Below are 21,828 nucleotides of genomic sequence, written 5' to 3'. Positions count from 1 at the left end.
TAATAGCAAATGTTAAAAATAAAAGCTTTTTTCCCTTTAGCATTCTGATGCAAAAAGAAAAAAAAAAAAGAAACATTAGATGGTTGGAAGCAAATCTCACTTCAGAATGCTGTCAATAGCATAGATATTTTATTAAATACAATGTAGTCTGGATGAACTAAAGCTCTCTGCCAAAAAAGAAGACATGGAATAAGACAGGATATTACGATCTGACTGAATTTACCTATGTTGGCCAAATAAATGACAATACAATTGCAAAAGCAGATGGCTTTATATTTGAAGACATTCTTCTACTGCCTCTTTTTAGGCACTTTTCTATTTTTCGTTTAGAAATAAGCACCTTCTGCTCCCTAAGCAGCACCCAAGGTGAGACAAACTTGCCCAGTAAAGGCATGGAGCACTGACAAGAGGCACATGCATATGCAGTTAAATTATTTTTAGCCATGACTAGCAGTTTTCTCCTTTTATATGTGTCTACAACCATGTTCATTTCAGTCTTTACTGACCATTCTGTGTAGACCTTGGAGACCAAATCAGACCCTTTTTCTCAGCAGTATCATTATCCTATTACAGCTCCTCTGTATCTGTGAATAACAAATATTGTAAAGACAAAGTGGCTTTTTGCAAATTGCCACAAAGTAAACTGCAAGTGGGAAATACAAGTATTGGAAGAAAACCTGGAAAATCTTTCATCTAAAGGGTACAAAACACACACTGCTGATTTCCCTGTCTCGATGTGTGAATGTATACCTGGTTTTGGTAGATTTTTCCATGTGACTGGGAAAGCTTCTGGGAATAATTTCCAGGACACAATGGGACAAGACTCTCTGCTAAGGCCTTCCACATAAGCAGAGCTCAAGAAAGTAAAATGGGGCACATTGTGCCCCCAGTCCTTCATTGAAGGATTTTTGGATTTTTTTCCTCTAATGCCATGTCATCACAGAATACTCTTCCTGAAACTACGGCTTCTCTTTCAGCCTGACAATATCTACAGAACATCAAACACAAATACTTCTTCAAGCATCAGACAAAAGTATCTCTTCATCCCACAGGACCTTATTAGCTGAAAAAAGGGTCAGGTACCAAAGTTAAAATCAAAGATTAATCCAAAACAATCTTTATTATGTCCAAATTGACATATCTTTTAAAGACGTTTTTGTACTCTTTTTAGTTATGCTTTATATTCTTTTGAGGCTCTTCTAAATATATCTTTTTCCACTGCTTGATGCCAGTCTCTTGAAGTTGATATACTAAGGCTTTCATTGATTTCACTGAGCTTTAGAATCAATATACAAGATATACCTTTGTACATGCACTTCAAATATATCATTTTAAGTCCGAAGGAAAAAAAAAAAGAAGAGTCTGAAACAGTTAAAACAACTTGAAAACTTATCTCAGAACAGGGCAATAGCATGACAAAATGATAAAGGTTATCTTAAAGAGTAATTCCCACTTTATTTAATTTCTGGCTCCATACTATGTATTTACAAACAAAGCTTTCTTACAAATTGGAATTAAACTGGTTCTGTTTTGCATCTTGCTTTAATTCTGTTCAGCCAAAGGCTATGAGACCAAACACAAGCAAAGCAACCTAATTTGTATCACTTACGCTTCTGAAATTGGCCTTTAGAATAATAAAGTCCCATGCTGGCTCTTTTTGTGAGCATTAGGATTGATGTCATCAACTTCCTTTAAAGGACAACTCCGTCACAGCCCCTGTCCTCTTGCTTTCCCCCAAGATTGCACCTTGGAGCCTCATAAAGGCAAAAACCAGCAACAGTGCTTGAAAGAAAAGACTAACAAAATGTAGTGTATCATCGTGACTGTTCAAAACACAGGAATAATTTTGGGTAGCACTGCTTATATGCTCAGCTTGCTTTATGGTATTTTGCTATGAACGTTTGACAATTTTCTGCTAGTAGAAGAATCCTGACTTGGGAGCAAAAGAAATGCAATCTGCATCAGCACTACCAGCATACACTTAGATGTGCCTGAATGTTGAAAACAAGGTTTCAAGCAGACAAGCTTGGAAAAAAATAATACATCAGTTGTTTTGTGAAAGTTCTACATGTATTATTCACAACTATCTCTCAGCAAGGGTTATTGAATGGGTACCCAGCCAAGTGGATATAGTCTGCCCATGGGAAACTTTTATTTTCTCCCCCTACTTCTTTCCAAGGTTCTTATTGTCCATTTTATTTTATTGTTTCTAAACTCAGGAAAGGTGTAATATTTTAGGTTAGGCTTCCCTGCTGTTCCCCTCAGGCCACCAGTTCCCACCACACTGAGTCACTTTTTCCAGAGGCAATGCCTCCAGCTAAATTTTCTGTACAGGGAGCCAGAGAGCTGTCACGAGCCACATGCAGAAGTGAACTTCAGGTATTACAGAAAAACTTGCAAAGCCAAAAGTAACAAGTGGTTGGTTCCCTGAGAGGTTTGAGAACTAGTATGAAACAGTTCCTTTTCCTACATAGTGTAGTTTACTAAGACCACCTTCACTCTAGGAAAAGGGTTTGGAGGGTTGCTACTGGGGAAAGGAGGAATGAATAATCAGCTAATTAATAAGCATTCCTCTCCAGAATCATCACCAGCTCTAGGCTTGCCAGTCATCTAATTAAATTCTCTAAGTCTCTTAGCTAAGATCCTTTTATTTTTGTTGTAAAGTCCATTTTCAAATATGTGCAAAAGAGTTAAAGTTGGACACATCAATTGCATATAACTATTATGCTATTTTTAGCATATTTTTCCTCAAAATTTGCCCTATTCTCATGTTCCTCAAACCTCTGAGTCATATTAGAAGGTGGTTGTGGACTTAACATCTGATCCTTGATCTTGCCTGTGCTCACTGAAGCCAATTTGAACATGCACAGCCGACCTGATGCTTCCCAGTCTCTGGATTTATTCCCCTTCTATCCCCGGATAGAAGGGGAATTTTAGATAGAAAGATACTGAGATAGAGTACTTTAAATACAATTTTCTTTTGGTAGTCTAACACAATGATGTAGCATTAAAATATCTAATCTCATTTATTGCTGACTTTGTTCAGTATTCACCAAATAATTTTAGACTGTATTTTTGCAAGTTGATTGTTCTGACTATATGCTGTAAAAAATTCAGAATATTGCAATTGGCTATGTATTCTTGTACATACCAAGATAAACCTAATATTTTTCATAGCCTGGCAGGATATGAAATTACATGCACATTTCAGTTTTCATTCCTACAGTTCAATGCTTTTTAACAAATTATTTTCTTAAGGATTTCTTAGGGCTTTGTAGTTTAGGACTGCAATTTGCTTGCTATCCACAGGGAGTATTACCAGCGATTAGCAGTACTTAAACTGATGAAGGAGATATGTCATGTCTTTTTCACATTTATGTAAAGGCACAACTTGAACAGATTGGTTGCAAAAGACATAATAATTTGATAGAGATCCTTTCTCTGCTTTTTTTGCAATGTATAATAGTTCTACCTTTAAAAGTTGTATGTTTCCATGAATCCACAACAAATGAAGTGAAGTGGAAGCCTTTACAGTCTTGTAATGCTGGAAAGCAGGAAATATTCAGTCATGTGTCCAGCAGAATTTGCTCAGATCTTGTCTAATAGAAACTTTTCTTTTGCGAATCCCATAACATGTTTGAGGGTTTTTTAAAGTGGACAAACTAATGTTGAATTGCACATACATGCAAACACAGAAATGGCAATATGACTGGGTTTTCCAGTGCACCATATAAGGCAGAAGGTGAAAAAAAATAGGAGCGTCTGCCTCAGAAAGGACCTTAGGATTTCTGTTAAAAGTCTTACTGGAATTACAAACAGTCTTGTTTGGAATTTCAATATTGTATATTAAGGATATCAAAGAGCTGTAGCAGGAGGGAACATTAACACTATTTCTCTTTTGTTGGCATGTATGTGTTTTCTTTAGCAGTGAGCAGTGAGGGTTCTTTCCTTACTCATTTTCCTTTGTTTGCTCAGAACCTCTTGACTAATTCCTACAAAACCATGCCTGCAGGATGTATCACAGCAGGATTTTGTGGCTTTGCTTCTTGTCCAGTTGTTAGCAGGATGGATCCAGCTCTAAGTTCAGTTATTACTCTACTTTTGCTCTGGACGCTAATCATGGAGGGAATGTTACCTGACAACTTCTTGCCTTACCTATCAGGTCTAGAAGCTCTTTCACACAGGAAACCTACTAATTTTTGATTCATTCAGCAGCACCTGGCTTACAGGATAACAGCTGTTTCATGTCCTCTAAAAAACAAATGAAAGTATCTATATACAGAAAAATGATTTCATAATTTTCTCCAAAGACATTTTACTGATCAACCAAGCTCCTTCATGCTTTCCTACAGAGGTTTGATTTCACAACCCCACAGGAATATGGAATTGTTTAAATAGGCAATGTTAGTCCAAATCTCTGGTAAGCAGGCATTGTCAACCGTATTAGAAGTAGCTTAATTACTTTTGGCAATTTTGTGGGGGAGAGCACTGTGCTTAGAAGGAAAACCTTGAGTCATCACAGCTCCACCATTATAAACCACAGGTTTTGAAACCTGCCTTCTTCAGGAACTGTGAAATGCACCCTAAGCAGTACTGCTGTGTTTTGTTAACCTTGTTTTGGCTCATATTTCGACGAGCCACCCAGGGCAACCCAGCCTATGGCATTTGTGGTGAAGAGGAAATGAAGGCAAGAGTCACTTTACCGAAGACAGTGAGCTCCGCGGGGTCGCTGTCCCGCTCCCCCACCATGTTGGTCCCCACACAGGTGTACATGCCCGCGTCGCTCTTCCTGGTGTTGGAGATCATCAGCTTTCCGCCACGGATCTGTCTCAAAACAAGGAACGTATTTTTGACTTCAGATAAACAAAGTATATCAGGGGAAAAAAAAAAAAAAAAAAAGCTGCCTTCTCAGGCAATAAGTTCCACAATCAAGGTGTTTTAAAGTTTTGCTTGTAAATATATGTATAGCTTTAAAATTATAAACTTATATATTTGAATATATTTCAGCTATTCCAGAGAATATTTTTATCATACTGACTAATTTCAGCTTGCAACTAATTTCAACTACTGAATAATTCCAACTGCACTTAATTTTTTTCCTTCGGTGTTCATTAGATTCTTTACATTTCAAAGTTTACATTTCTTGCTGCCTCTTGGCAGCACAAAGAGCTTGTATTTCTTGCATGATGATACTTCAAGCACTCTTGACATCTCTCAGAAGAAAAAGGCAGTTGGATTTAGTTTTATTTAGTTCATTTTACTGATTTCTTAATAGTTTCCTTGATCACTGATTTAGACAGAGTTTCTCTCTTTGTTGCGGCAAACAGACTGAATCTGGCCCAAACTGAAAATTCACCTGAGTCTCATAAGACTTAACATTTTTTTGGCTACAAAGGGTGCTTGTAGAGGGAAAGAGCAGGATAGTTGAAAGAAAGTAAAAATTTGCAGCTTGTGAAGTCACAGACAGTGTCAAAGGTTAGACAATGGGGTGCTTTCGGAATAATCTAGGAATACAGCCATAGAAACTTGAGAGTCAGGGAATGATAGTCAGCTCCCTGCAACTCTTCCTTCTCTACTCTTGTGTGGACCCTAGCAAAGAGAGCCTGGTCCACAAATAGCAACAACTTAGGTTGCTTGGCTTGAAATCATTCCTTAGGCACCCAAAGCCACAAACAATCTTCCTGATAGTATGTCCATGTTGAATAAGGTCAGCACTGAATCATTACATACAACATAAAACTTTATTGAAGGAATATCATTGGTGAAAAGCTAAGCATTTAAAAATTAGGAATGAGATGTCCTCACACCCTTAATTTATCCCAGTTGCTCGCACAGACCATGATTTAGCTCTACTCCCTTGATAAGTTAGGTATTTCTGCTGGATCCTTTTTCACTCAGTACAAGAAATGAACAGTCATAGAATCCAGTCGGTGTTACTCAATCAGTCAATACTGATTCATATTCAGGAGTCATAATTCTTTACAGTGTGACTCCAGCCTTCATTTAGAATCCACGTCCAAATTACTACACTAAATACAACTTTACCAATATCATCCTAAGCTGTTGGGGTTTTTTCCCATGTAGTATTTTTCTACCTCAGAGATACAACTGAATTTACCTATAAAACACCTCTCTGATATATCTGATTTTGACAGTTCAGTGAACTGAGACGTAGAAAAGATAAGGTCAAATGGCTCAAAGACATCCACCGAGTCCCCCATCTAACCGAGCACCTTATATGACCAAATCTACAGCTGAATGGATCTCCATTGCACTGGACATACAAACCAACCCTCAGAGAAGTTCAGGGTGGAGAGCCAAACCAGAAGCAATGAACAACCTTCTGCCCTCATTTGGGAAAGCTCAGAGAGGCAATCTGCTGAAAGTCTCTCTGGGAAAGGCTATAAAACCATAAAGTTCTGCTGCTCTCGGCTGTGTGTCCTGTGTCTGCAGACAACCAACCAGCAAGTCATACTCACACTGATCCGCTCCTCCCTGTCATCAATGCGGACTTTATCCTTCTTCCAGTAGATGGTGGGCTCAGGGTGTCCTCGAGGTGGCTGGCACTCCAGGATGGCAGGCTCTCCAGCTGCCACCACGACATCTGTAGGGTTCTGGCGGAAGTCATCCCGGAGCACTAATGCAATAAATGAGGGAAAGAAGGAAAAAAATTATTAGACGTGATGACATTGTAAGTGGGGAAAAAAAAACACATGTAGAAACATATAATATTAAACAAACAAGTCTCAGCCATTATTAGGTGATGAGTTTGTATCTTACATTGACTATAAAAGATCTCATAAAAGAAGCTGGTGGGTGGGTCCTTTTGTCCAGTGGAGGCAGATTTCACACACATGGCTTTTTTTGCCCTTGCTTTTCTCTCCAGATAAGAACACTGCTCTGCATTTAAATTGGAAAGACCCGTAGCACCCCTTACTCTTTTTAACCTTGACAGGGTCACTTTCCATCGTTGCAAAAGTAGCATTGCAGGTAGGATGTTCAGTTCTTTTCACAACAGAAAACAACGTGCTGAATATCTGCCTTGCCTAGATCTCCAGCTTCAGCAGAAGGTAGGTAAAAAAGGGACAGAACTGACACTGAACTACACAGTTACACCTTGATTAAGGCTGTTGTTGTTATCCCTGTTATTACTGTTATCACCAAATACATGCCAAAGTGATCACCAGTTCTGAAAGGTGTCAGAGAAACCAAGCTGTTACTATTGTTCTTCCAGCACATTTATTTCTTCGTTCTATATATTTAGTTCTAATATTTCTGCAACTTCTACCAGTGCTGTCCCATGACATAGAAAACAAAGGGTATTTAAATCACTGAGCTGTTTGAGAACTAAATTAGGCATCACAGGCCAACTTGTTATGTAAATCAAGCTTCTATAAGGAATTAGGTCCAACTAGCTGGCTTCAGTGTGTTAAAACGATATCCACTTCATCGTTATTCTTCCATGTGTGTCCTAGTCTCTAGGTTAATTGACATTCTTATAAACATAAAACTGAAAATAGCTCTAGATGAGCTACTGAAATAGAATTTAGGGCATTGCCCCTCCTTGAATTTCAGCTACATATGGCTTTCATTAGAGCTTTAAAACAGTTCTCGCCCTTAATGGAACCAGGGCCCTCTGAGAAATTAGAAAACACTGTATCCTAGTGAAGGGGCAAGTCAGGAAGAGTTCAGCAGAAATTGCTCAGTCTCATTTCATAAGCAGAGATAATTTACTGCTTTCAATGTTAATAAAATGTGCCCCATTTTAACACTGGGAACAGAATATTTTTCTGTTCTGTAATAAGCCAGAGGAAAAATATGATTAATACATACAAGAATTGGTTTCTGAATAGGCTGAGGGGAGTGGGCTGTATATACGTGGCACTCAGAATGACATACAAGGTAACTTTTATAGTTCCTCATTTTGGGATACACAGGTAGATCCCAGAGGAAGGAGGGAATTAATTGGAAGTTAATTCCTTTTCTAAGACACACACACAAAAAAAGAGTGACTATCTAGGTTTCGCTCTCAAAGTATAAAACAGAAGTGACAGGACAGAGTTGGCAACAAACGCAGCTCTGGCAAAGACCTGAAGGCTTCTTAGGTGACATACCCCATGGATACATATTTTTTCCAACAGAAAACAGAAAAACTCAAACCCAAAATATTTCTGATTAATACAAATCACTTGTACGCTTCTGATTTGCAATAATCAAATTGACAGAAATGGAATTTATGGAACTTCAAGATCAAATGGAAGAAATAACTTATGCAATGCACTGCACAGAAACATGATGAGGATCATGGCCTGCTGACTATTTGGCAGTACAACATTTTGCAAAGCCAAGAAAGCCAATACCATGGCAATTTCAGGGAAAGAACCCGAGAAAAAGTCTTACAAAATCACTTTTTTCAGGAAGCATCTTCATGTATCTCCATGATCCCTATGATACACAAGAAGAAAAAATACTTCTAGACAATGCTATACACACTTTCACAACTGGTAAATAGAAAAAAATCAGCTCCCTCCATTACACACAAAATAATTGTTTTTATTGGTTTGATTCTATTCGCAATTACAGAACTTCAGTGCAAATCTGCTAGTGGAAAATCCCCAGAAAATCAGCAGATCCCACCACATAATGGCTTTATATTCCTTGACTCCTAACTCTTGGCAGCAATATTAAGGACAGCATTTTCCTTGAACATTTCACTCTGCTATATGAACCTGACAAATACAGTTTCCTAGAGTGATACACAGCAAATTACATTAACTTTCTCTGAATCATCCCAGGAACTGTGTAAGGTTCCAATCAGCCTCAGAATATGAGGCTAAGAGGTGATTTGATTTTATCACATTCCTTTAGCCAAAGTCTTACTGCAAAACTGGCTTGAATGGAAGACAAAATTGATGCTACAGGCCTTGCTTAATCTTGCTCTGTACCTCAGCACATATGCGAGTGTTGAATAGATATATCTCATCATTTCCATCTAAAGCGTTCCGTGTTTTGGAGAAAAACAAAAAATGGTTGGAGGAAAAAGAAATAGGGGGGAAAAAAATAAAGCTGTGACAGAAAGATAAAGATAAGAGAAAAATGTGTGGAATATAAATTAAAGAAAGAAAGCAACTCGAAGAGGAAGAGGGGGAACACTAAGTTTAGGGAGTGTGAGAAGAAAAAGCCAGGTAAAGAAAGGAAAAAAAAAAGAATAAAAGCAGAGAGAAAAACAAGGTAAAGAGCAGAGGGCACAGGCTGCCATTCCTGTGATTCAGTGCTTTTAAAGCAATCTAACAATGGAAAAGCACAGACATTAATCTGATCAGCCCAACCAATCCAGAACATCCAAACATGACCCCGAGAGAGGGGGAGCAGGGAAGAGGGGGCCAGAGTGTGAGCTGGTGAGCCTGGCTGTCCCCCTCCAGCGGCACAGGAAGCCACAGAAGAAAGGAGCGTCGACTGGAAGTTGAGTTCACACATATTAGCAGAGTAAATGGAAAAGTTGCAGCACAGCTTAGTGCATTCACCATATCTAATGGTACAATCATCTGTGAAAACAGAAAAATGATTGAGAGCTGCAGAATATTCCTCAGCCAATTATCCACAATTGCTGGGTACTTCCAGATAACTATTATTGTGCCTGAGCAGATCACCCTTTCCACACATGGGCAAGAGGTTTTTGTTCACTTGAGAAGCCAGCCCTCTTCAGGGCCCTTTTGGCAGGGCACAAACACTAATGTTTTAAAAATTCAACACAGGTGGAAAAAATGTTCCACCAGCCTCCTCTTCCTCATCCTGTGTTCTTATTTTGCTTTATTCCAATTTTAACGTAAGTTACGCAGCTCCCTTTGTGCTTGCGTGGGTGTTTCCCTACATTTGGGGTTTTTCCCTACATTTTGGGTGTTTCCCTGAATTCTTTACTGTGAGGGTGTTGAGGCACTGGAACAGTTCCACAGAGAGGCTGTGGATGCCCAATCCCTGGAGGTGTTCAAGGCCAGGCTGGATGAAGGTCTGAGTAACTACTGGAAGGTGTCCCTGTTCACAGCAGGGGCATTGAGACAAGATGATCTTTCAGGTCACTTCCAACCCAAACCTTTCTGTTATTCTGTGATTTACCAAGGGGTGACAAAGAGAAAGATGTCTGGCACCCCTCCCTACCAACTCTGGCACTGCAGCACAGCCAGTTTGGTTCCCTTTGAAGGGCAGGATCCCAGGGGGCTGCAACAGCGACAGAGAGAGGAGATGCTCCTCTCCTCCAGCCCAGCTTCAGCTCAAATGTTTAAAAAGGCAAAGCCTTGGAAGGGCAAAAGCTTCTGGATGGCTAAGCCTTGCTGTCTGGAAAGGCACCAAGGGACTGGAGCGCTGGAAAGGACAGCTAACGCGTACACACAGCCCACAGTGGTGCTGCGGACAAGAGTTTAATTAAAGTTTGATCGGTCTCTTTGTAGCTTGAAAAGCTGATGCTGCTCAAACAAGATAGATGTCTGTGAGCAGTCACGTTGGTCTTTAAGGCATGCAAAGCCCTGCACAGCCATTTCCAGGTAGCCAGGAGCGTAACCAGGGAAAGGCAGAACATCCAGCAGCAGCAGTGACGAGATAAACACGCGCAGGGCACGCACCTGCCGGGGCCAGGGAGGGAGGGGGGAAGAGTGAAAAGGAGCCCCTGCTACCAAGGCAACTGCTCACCAGCACCTGCCAGCTTAGGCCCAAATCCAGGCCTCGGTCAAACTGATGCTCATAAACTCGGGGAATTACACAGAAACCGAATTAATTTCCTCGGCCGAGGCTCCAGCAATTTGTTTAAAGGAAGTGGAGATAAAGCCACGATGTTTATGGGGTAGGAGGGAAGGTGGCCAGGTCAAAATTATTCTAGGCTAGATATCCATGCCTTAATCCTGCTTTCCAGCTTCCAGGCCCTTAGAAAGAAAACATTTTTATAGGATTTACATTTACATGATGATTACAAATAACCATCTGTCTGCTTCCACTTTTTCAATCTGGTCCATGTCCCACGAGCCCCCAGCCTGTGGTCAGAGCAGCTAAGCTGGAAGGAAGAAGTGGATGCCCGTCAGGAGGCTTTGGGATAATTGCATTCTTCTCCCACCAGCGCTCGTCTCTCCACCTCCTCCCCCTCGGCGTGCACGGTGAACATCTGAGATTACCGGGAACAGGAGGGAGGGAAAGAGTATCTTTTTTGCCTTTTTCTATGAATGATAATGTCTTAAAACACAGCTACATCTGTTGTGCTGACTAGAGGGTATAAAGAGATATCGAGTAAATGCTAATAGGCTGTTGTAACTCGGGTCCTGGTAGTTTGTATTCCCCTTTCTGTTCCATTTTGTGCTTATCTCAGGATAATATTATTCTTATACAAAGACTTTGTGCAGACACATCAGTGACAGTCTGGTCACCTGCCACACACAGGTAGGTCTCCCCTGATCCAAGGCACTCCCCCACAGGCATTTTCCTAAATCCTCATCTCTCCACCACTGTCTTGGCACTTCCCACCTCTGATACATACTGATAGGAACAACTGACATGAATTATTATGTCAAGTAAGTGCCCAGATGTCATGCAGTGGACAGATTAAAGGATTATTATACTTTAGGTAGCATATGGTGCTAAGGGGTATTTTGGAACTTGACTAATGTGTATGATCTACTGAAATGGTCCCTGAGCAAGCCAGCACTACCTGCTGAAATGGGGCGACAGAAAAAAATCAAGGGGTCACAGACAACTCTCCTTGTGAAGGATAATAATACACTTTGTTTGAAGATGCTGCTGCCCCACCTCTGTTTCAGCAGCTGCCTCTGTCACATTTTGTAAGGAAAATTTAAAAAAAGAAAATAATCACAACCTAGACAATAGTCTCAGGCAAGACTGTCAGGGAGCTCTTGAGCTCCCCCTGCATGGGCACAGCCTGGAAAAAGCTGCTACCTTTAAAAAAAAAACCAACGGATTATAAAGAACTATACACTTTTTCCTTCTGTTCTTTTTCCCATCCTTCACCTATCTCTTGATACTGATATTGCCTAGCAGACACGAACACTAGTTAAATTACTATGACTCAGAATGTTCAGACTTTACCTTAAAATGAGGCCCTATACCCAAGAGAACCTTTTCAGAGGCATTAAGATATTTTCAAAGAGTCTAGTTGCTTCAACAACGTTTGATTAGTAGGGTACCTAGAAATCAAAGTGATGAAGTGAGCAGTACAGAGATTCCTGCATCAAGAAACAAAAGGAGAATCTTCTTCCTTGCCAATTCAGCAACTTTCTTTGGCTTCATCCATTTTTCTCACTCAGTATTTCACGTGCTTCTGAACTCAGTAACTTTGTACTTAAGTTAAGGATAGCTTGCTTGTTATTCTCAGACCTCAGCAAACACAAAAATGTGGAAAAAACGCTCCATTCTGACACATCCTCTAAAATGTCTGACTGGTCATACATACAGATATAGATACAGAAAGAATTTGGACTTTATGATGAACATTAATGTCGTAATTTCAGTCTGAGGTGTACCCCAACTAGCTGATTGTACAAGAGTCAGGAAAGAAGGCAGACTTTTTCCTTTCTTGTTTCCAGCACACACTACAGGAGTCAGACTTTGAAATCTCTCTCCAGCAGTTAACCCAGTTAAGGGCACTGCCGACCTATTTTCCCTTTTACACAGTTACACAGGTATACAAGTGATAGTTGTTGCAGACATTAGCTTATTATTTCTCTCTGATTTTTTCAGGGCTGCTATTTGTGCTGAATTAAGCATATGCAATACAGCCTGAAAACATTTACTGAAAAATTGTGTGACGTCTTTGTTTTTCTTGTGATTCATTGTGATCACTTGAATGCAATCTGACATCTCTGTAATATTTTTTTTCTGAAAGATTTTATTTGACTACTAGATAGCAGGAAGAGTGGAGATTTTTCTAATTTAGAACATAATATATTTATGTTTAAGCTTCCTGATTGAAAACAAAGTTCTATCACCTGTCTTCATTGCAATGAATTTCCAATAACCTTCTCTTTTTTTCAAACTCCCACCTCCTTCCACCAACAAATTCTGAATGCTGCAGTTAACAGTCAGCAATCTCATTACCCATCTGCTATAAATCTTCAAAAGCATCACCGTGTTTTGACAGTCAAGAAAGGCAAAGGGAAGCAATAAGCATAACCAAGTGTTCTTTATGGATGCAAATATCCTGAAGACCACATTTAAGTAATTTCAGAAATCTAAAGCTATACAAGTAATATGTTGAAGAATTTTCTCTAGGATACAGGGAAGATTTTTTTTTCTCTTATTCTTAAAGCATAATCACTCTTGATGAATACACTGCACAGCTTGCTAATGTTAGCAAGAGACACATTACTAGGAGTTTTATTTCATTGAAACTAAAAACCCGACCACTTGCTTAAAAGTTCAGAGACTTTCTAGAAGAACTGATACCATAACTGTAGACAACAAACTTTGAAAAATGTGCACAGTCTGCTATAAGTCTTCACATTTAACAAGGATCAGACATTTAGCAGTTTAACTCAAGTCTGAGGTTAGCTTTTACATGCTCTTCCCATCTAATGGACTACCTATTCAGAAAATCATGGGTAAGGAATTTATTTTTTCCCAGTTAAAGGGAATATGAGATGAGAAAGCAAGCACAGCTTAAAAAACACCACATCACAACCAAAACACTGTCACTTTTATGCCAGCATGTCTTCTTTGCAGCAAGAATATGGGACTAGTTTCACCAAAAGCACCAGAGGACTCTTCAAATCCCATCAACTATGCTTTTCTCCCAGCAGTGCAGTAGGGAGGATCCTGTTTAGTAAAAAAGGCAATCCTCCACAATCCCTTGTAGGCTACAGTCAAAAAAGGGATAGATCAGACTGAATAAACCTTTGCTCTCTTGCAGTACAGTCATTTTTAAGTTCTAATAAGCAAAATTGGAAAAAAAAAAAACAAACCCACAACTAAAGACAAAAAAACAAACCTAAACAAACAAACAGACAAAAAACCCCCATACAAACCAACCAGCCAACCAACCAACCAAACAGAAACTTACAGGAATTAGAAATACATAAACAATTTTGTAAAGCAACAACATTCAAAAAACCTCAGATGTTCCTGATATACGAACAAAATTCTGGTGGGAGTTTTTCATCATGTGCTTCAGAAGAGCATACAAGAAACTGCACTGTACATTATGAGTTTATGTGCACAGCAGAGAGATTCCCTAGAAAGCACAGATTTAATTAGTAAAGTTCAGAAACCACAGTATATGAGCATGCAGGTTTACTGTGGTGAGTACAAAAGTAGCATTGCAGCACTATGCTCAACCTAATGAGTGCAACAGAGAGTTTGACACAGCATTGAGCAAATGTGTTTTTTCTGCTTCAAACTGGAGTTGGTTCTCCTAAAACCACTTCAGCTGCTTCAGTCTCCTGGGCTTCCAGTTCAAGCCCAGCCAAGACACCTAAAAAATACATGTGCCCTCAGTAAAACAAAGGAATGAGAGCAGATGAGAATCATGAAAACAAATACAAATGAATGAATATTTCTTGTATGAGAAATATAGAATGTTATATGCTTCATTTAGCCCATACAATACAGACTGCAATCTCAGAGCTCCACTGAAGTGTGAATAGCCTCTAATAAACTTCTTGTGTACACATGCACAACACATACACAACAGCTGGGATGCTTTCCCATCTTGGCAGGGGGTCACTGCCACATTACTGCTATACTTTAGCCACATTAGGCAAAGCATCAAACAAAATAGGCTGTTGCCCAACACAGGAATTCTCTTCCATCCATCCCCCCTATCTCCATGCCTAACCATGGTCTCTATTTGTTAATTATGAGCTAAAACTCATCTATTCAATTTTTCGTGAGCAGGGTTTTTTTTTGTCAGGGCTTTTCTGTTGCTCCCTTCAGATGTCAGGATTGAAAACAAGATATTTGAGCAGACATAGCAAGGCTTGAATTTCTCAGTGAGCTTTTGTAACTCCATCATGAGGGGACTGTGCAGCCACACTTCAGCAGACATGGAGTGCAAGGCGCATCCACAGCTGGCACACAGAACCAGTGAGAGCCATCTGCTGCTTCCCAAACACCTCACTTCCCATCCTGCAAACTGCCCTCATGTCAATGGGCCGTTTTGGGGTGGTTGCCAGGTGCCATTTAAACAGGTCTGCTCTCTAGGCCAGGCTGGCCTCGTGTCCTCTGTCCCAGGGACAGGCATGGCACCTCACATGGGCTCAGCAGCGGTGCTTCCTGCCGGACCTGGCCTTTATCATTCACCTTCTGAAAGGCTTCACTGCTTCCAGCTTTTGTAGAATTTGTCCCAGCAAGTAGAGAATGGAAAATGGAAACGCATAAAACATGTCTGGTGAGACGTTCCCAGTCGTTTGAAGCTGGTGGAAAATCGAAGGCGAGGGAAGGAAGAACTGTGTGTGCAGGGGGTGGGACAGCAGAAGGCCTCAGGTCACCAAATGTGTATGCTCACTGCTCCAGTCACATTTGGCACCCCCCCTACAAGAGTCTACAGCAAAATCCCACCTCCTAAAATTCCTCTACAACTTATGATCTCATATTACTTTAACACTATACCATAAATTAAAAAAGCAAGGATGCATGGCTCAATGACATTGTTCACTAAAACTTCCACTTCTACCATCTCTGAGGACAATCAAACTTTTTGTTTTTTTCTTCCAGTGTTGGGGTTTTCTTTGAAGTTCCATCATGAGATTCTTCCTTCAAAAAAGGAACTTCAAAATCTTTCAAATTTAACAACTGATCAAAAATGTTAGATAATTTTTCTGGATTACCTTGAACAATGCAAAATAATTTGTCTGTCACTTGTCATCACAATATTTTGCGTAATGAATTTAAGTTTCCAGAGCTCTAGAGAACAGAAGGAACAATGTGATATGTGGAACCTATATTAAAAATGCTCTTAGGACAAAGTAATTTGAGTTCTGTCAATATATTACCACCTAGGAAATAATCCACAGATAACTAGATAAAATAGTAATTTTCTATGGTCTAAACACGGAAAGGAAGCCCCAGATTTGAGATTTTATGCAAAACAATAAAGAAACTGTTGCAATTTGCCAGAAATCTCTTGAAGTTTTGAGCTATTCCAACAGCATAAGGAATGGCTTCTCTATAATATAACTCTCCCACTTATTTTCAAAAGAGAAAAAGAATGTAAGAGTTCACACTGCTCTCATTATCATGCACTGCATCATACAAGAGAAAAGAAAAAAAATTAAAGAAGCAGGAGCAAAGACCAACCGTGATAGCCTGAAGCAACAATTTTGAAAGGGGAGCTTAAGCATTCAGAGGGAGACCAGAACCTGGGTGTCCAGCTCCACCCTCCAGTCACACTGTGCCTGAGACTCCAAATGACCTTCAGCTGAGTGGTTACATCAACTCCCAGACATACTGTTGAAAATATAGTAGCAGAATGTTCTGAATTGCAGTAAATGTGAAACAATCTTTTTTTTTTTTCTATAACTAGTACCACTTTCCCAAAGCACTATTCCATGTACAACAAATTCTGCATAACAGAAAAGCAAACAGTACAATGAAATTAGAAGAATAAAATAAATCCACCACGTGTCACACATCCTTCTAAACCCTTGGTGCTGAACGTTCCTCTGGCAGTTCAGTAGAAGAGAAAATCAGGGTAACTACAGATCTGCTGATGGATTTAAAATAAGAGAAAACTGACAAAGAGCACAACTCAAATAACAGTTTACCCCAGACTACAGTGAAGAAGCAATTTGAGATGTGCCTGTAAAACAGCCTTTAACATCTGCATTACTCAACAGCTGGAACAACCCTTCGGATGAAGGGCTTATGTTCCTCTGAAGTGTCTGAAAGACCTCTGTTAGCCACACAATTAGAGTACAAAATCATTTTTACAATCTTTCTTCTCCGTCTTACCTCTCTTCCAATCACTAGTGTAACAAAAACCCCATTCCAGCTCAGGCACATTTAATAACTAAACATTGAAACAGGTTTAATCGGGAACCTCCCAGCACAATCAAGTCATTCATATTCTGCTTCCTTAGCACAGAGTTTAACCAGACACACAGTACCTGTGCCTGCAGCTTCCACAGAGGAGTTAATTTGTGTACATTTATACAGATACTGTCATTCTTTGATTGCACTGGAAAACTAGAGCCTATACTGAGAAGATAAAGTATTCAAGCACCATATGATAGACAAAGCACAATATTGAAAGAGGCAGATTAGATTATTAGACTCGACAGGATTGGATGCAGGGAATTTTTAGCCTGCCACAGTATTCACCTGGGATAGATTTTAGGCCAAGTAGTACAAATATTTTCTTCTATCACAATTACATTACAAAAAAATTTTAAAAAATCTCCTGTTTGGAGGATTTTTAACCCAGCTCACTCTACTGACCCAGTTCACAGCCCGGATTCATAAGCAACAGAGAGAATGACAACCTATTACAAGTGGAGAAAATAAGTGGCCAGGAGAGAATAGTACTACTTAAAGTAGATTTTCCACCAAGGAAAATGTGTTGTTAAGCTATGCAATGTACTTCCCTATATTTAGAATAAGGAATATATAAAATACAATAGCTCATATAACTAGTGGGATTTCTCTGAGACCAGGAGAAGTGGAAACATTCTGTAGTTCACTTGTGCAGCTTCAATTAAGGCAAATTGAATTAAACTCTCCCTTGAGGAGGACCTCTGTAGCTCTGCTCCTCCTTTTCTGAACAATTCCAGATGTAGGTGTGGAACATTTTCACTTTCTCTCTGAAGAATTCCACATGCCTGGCTGTGCTGCCACATTCACACAAGGAGGTGAGCCTCTGGGGGACAAAACATGGGGCAGTAAACAATGTTCAGCCAAGAGTGGGCACATATTTGATTTTACAGCTTACTTCTGTTCACTGGGGCTTCCTTCCTTACTTAGCAACAGATAGATCCACTGGAAACACTTCAGAAGACATGGACACACTTCTGCTGCTGAACAAATGGAAGTTTAGTACCGTGTGGCTCATAATCACACATTCAGTGGCACTTTGCTTTCTTCCTGTCATATCCAGAACTTATTACCTGCTTCACAGCTCTCCTTTGTCCTTTCTTTTGAGCCCATATCCAATCCAAGGCCCTGCTGTATGGAGTCACCCTTCTAATGCAAGTCTGCAGGTTCACCTCAGCATGTTGAGGCTCAGAGATCAGAATTGCCACTCCCGGGGCACACCTTTGGTTCTGGCTCATGCAGGAGTGACAGAGCTCCAGCAGGTCCAGCTGCTGGCCACAGTTCATGACTTTTCTTTCTCAAGCAGACATTTGCCAGAATGCCCTTTCCCCACAACAGCAGGGTTTAGGAGGTCAAGTCCATTTTACTGGAACTCATGAAAGCTTTCAGCCCCTTTCAGTGTTTCCCTCACCCCACTGACAGGCTGGGACATGAACAAAATACATACTGGGGTTTTTTGCTTTGTTTGGTTGGTTTTTTAAATAGCAGGTCACAGACCTATCCTATGAACATGGGGACACTACACTAATTCAGCCCAACTAATACTTGCTTACAACTTTAAAATTTGCTTTCTTGTTCTTTTCTAATCAAACGTCTCATGGCTCTGAGCTACAACCCTCCATACTTCTTTGAATGGTAAAACAGAAACGCCAACAGACACACAGCAGTAAATTCAGTGTGTAGCTGAACTTACTGAGCACTGAGAACTTTAAATCCACATTGTGCAGGATCTGAACAACATCTAAATGTATATTTGAGTTCACAATGCAGGCAGCCGAGAGCTTTGTGTGGGAATTTACCTGTGATTCCTGAGCATCCAGGAGCCTGGACTGCAGACATTCATCACTGCTACAGTGGGCATGTCAGGAGGGCTGGCAGATTGGATTCAAATCTCTGTCAGTCCTTTTATAAAATGATAAATCCAAGACATTTATTCAGAACCTGCTTCAGATCCTACTGGCAATGGTAAATCCATTAAACTTTGCTTTCACTGTTCATGATGTTTATAAAAATAGTAGGTGGAATTACAAACCAGTAATACAAAGCTTGGTATTTTTCCTCCTCAGATGTAATAATGAGCTGGATAAGAACAAAGTTGACCCAGGGATTTCAATGCAGAAACTTTCATTGCAAACCTGAGCAGTAGTGTGCAAACCCATGTTTTTATGTCAATATAATAATGGCATTTCTATGACTATTAATAAAGTATAGATCTGCTGCTGGATTCATGGTTGAAGTGACATCATAAAATGAATTATATTTCTTCTTAAACTATATAATTAACTCTTAATGAACCCTTCCCTTTTCCCAGTAAATTCAATTTTATCTAATCCTTGGGTTTATGGTAATGTTGAGCTCATTAAAATGTTACTTAAAACTCATTAAAATGCACACTGAGAGGTAACAGCTTCATTACAGTAATATGTTGTAAAAGAAAAAAGAATGCTTTATTATCATTTAATTGTTTCCAAAATGGAATACATTTGCATAATGATGAGGTTCACAGGATATTTTCAGTAGTACTCAATAATTAAGCAGTTCAGTAATTAAAAATGCATTTTCTAAAAATAATTTTATGTTCTTGCTTACTCCCTGTTGTTTTTTTCAATTGGGAGAAGTGCTCATGTTGATAGAGTTTACAGAACTGAGCAACAGTGACACCTGAATTGACATTACAAAAAGATAACATTTAAAGACCTCGGCAAATTTCTCTTTCAAAAAAATAAATTAAAATTGCCACCAATATATATTACGAATCAGACTTTCTAAGTCGTACAATATCCCTCCAATCACTTTTTATTCAACTCCAGGGAGAACCAGGAATTATGAAGGGGCCTTTCAAGTGCAAAGCCTTACTATCATTTTCATCATTTGTCCTTACTGTACATTAGCACAGGATAGAACACTCCAACAGAGTATTCTATCCCAGTATTGGCTGGGACCTGGACATGGCTTCAGAGCACGTCAGTGTAACTGTGAATCCTCCTGAAACCACGTTTGGAGCAGCACCCAAGCCAGGGTACTGCTTATAGAGCAATGTTGTAGCTTCACCCCTGCTTTTCTCCTTGACAGAAACCATCCCAGCTCAAAGGCAAAAAGACAAAACAAGGACAAAGCTAGAGATAAAAGTTACATCTTCTCAGGAAACCCAGCACTAAGAGTGTCCATTATTTGCCATATGACATTCAGGTAGAAGATATTTTGCTAACTTTAACTGCCAAAGAAGGGTTACTAGAAAAGCTGACATACCTTGCCAGAAAACCTGACATACACATTGCCATTTAGATGGGAAAAATACAACTTTGAAGCCTTGAGTCATTCGAGGAGCTGTCTAATATAATACCATTTAAGATCCCTTGAAGTATTAATTTAATACCCATCGCTGCTCTTTTCTGTGGCTTTCAAATATTTCAAAAATTTCAAATATTATTTCTACTTCTATAAAGCAGATACTCTGCATCACAACACACCCAGTAGGGATTCTTCCAGCTTGTTGTGACAGTTGATCAGCACGCCAAAGGTACAATCAAAAAAATGGATGCAGCAGGTTAGACACGTCAGTGTAAGGGGAACAAGAGAGAAAAGTGGTCTGTGAGCTTTCAACCTCTACATCATTAGTGCAGAATAACAGACTAGCACAAAAATAATCTAAAGGGGAAAAAATGAAGTACTAACCAGATTTGACAATTTCAGCAGCTGAAATTATTGTATGTAATAGGAGAGCATTTCTGTGGTATGAGGCTGGAATGTACAAAATGAGAACAAGTTATCTGGTTTACCGTGGTTTTCCTGGGTGAGTTTGGACAACTAACTGATCTCAAGTCCCAGATGCAAATGGAATATCAGACTTCTTTTGACCCCTTCTCTGATTATTTAAATAGATCAGTCTCATCTGTCTCTACAATCCCCTTTATGTATTTTCTGTAATTCCTTGCACAGTGGTCCAAATGACAATTCTATAATGCCTATCTTAACAGAATTTATAAAAATAAATCCAGGGCAGTTACTCAGTGAGATATCAGTATGTGGGCTGAAAAATGTTGTTTAATGCAATAAGTCAGGTCATATTTCCAAATTTGCTTTTGATACTCCCTTATAAATCTAACTCTTCTGATGGAGATGCACATCACTGTTTCTACGGTAATTTACATCTCGTTCTCAGCTATTTCAAAAGAAAACAAATAATGTGTCTTTGTAGGCAAGTAAACAATCTCTCATTTTATCTTTATTGCACACACTAGCAGATAAGTCATTTCTATCAAACACTCGGCAAGATGGAAATAAATAATTCTGAAAATAAATAACTGGCATAATAAGTATTAATGTTGAAAACCCTCTCCATTGTATTCCCTTGTATTGAGTAAGTAAAAATAAATTAGATACCATAAATATAAAGTAGAAGATAGAGGGTACACTGAGGGGGGGAAAAAAAATAATTACCTATTATATTTACTAGTTTTCTCCAATATAAGCACTGTGTAAACTGAACAACCAGCAACAAAGGCTGTTAAAAAAAAAAAAAAACAAAACAAAAAAACCCTTTAACACAAGCAACATACTGCTGTGAGCCCAAAGAAGAATTTCAACCAACCATTCCAGATTATTTTTTAACTTGTACCAAAATAACTCCAAGATACAAGCAGTGTTTTGTGCTCTCTCGGAGTGTGACACGATGGTTGTTTAAACGCATCAGATATTTTCTTGTTAAAACACTCTCTAATGCTTTCTTATTTAGTGCCTCCCTGCTGAGGTTATGCTACATGTTGCTGTTTCCAAACAGCTGATGGCTTTCAGCTAATGAATTTATTT

General features: G+C 39.4%; 1 protein-coding gene across 13 annotated transcripts in view; it reads right to left on the bottom strand.

The window, feature by feature from the left end:
• ROBO2 (roundabout guidance receptor 2) overlaps nucleotides 1-21,828 on the bottom strand; it is a 941,272-nt gene that overhangs the window by 195,562 nt on the left and 723,882 nt on the right. For all 13 annotated transcript variants that reach the window (XR_007903157.1, XM_051779569.1, XM_051779573.1 and 10 more), the window contains exons 3-4: nucleotides 6,480-6,637; nucleotides 4,704-4,824 (exon numbers count right to left, since the gene is read on the bottom strand). Coding sequence is in view for 12 of the 13 variants with exons in the window: in XM_051779569.1 (XP_051635529.1) it covers nucleotides 4,704-4,824; nucleotides 6,480-6,637 (279 nt within the window). In the remaining variant the exon portion in view is untranslated. The remainder of the gene's footprint in view (nucleotides 1-4,703; nucleotides 4,825-6,479; nucleotides 6,638-21,828) is intronic.

This window comes from Manacus candei, unplaced genomic scaffold (genome assembly GCF_025592945.1).
Source record: "Manacus candei isolate 608988 ecotype Guabito, Panama unplaced genomic scaffold, ASM2559294v1 h1tg000014l, whole genome shotgun sequence".
In the NCBI taxonomy this organism is placed as follows: domain Eukaryota; kingdom Metazoa; phylum Chordata; class Aves; order Passeriformes; family Pipridae; genus Manacus; species Manacus candei.
Note: the sequence above shows the minus strand (reverse complement) of the source record. Positions and strands in the feature narration are given on the sequence as shown.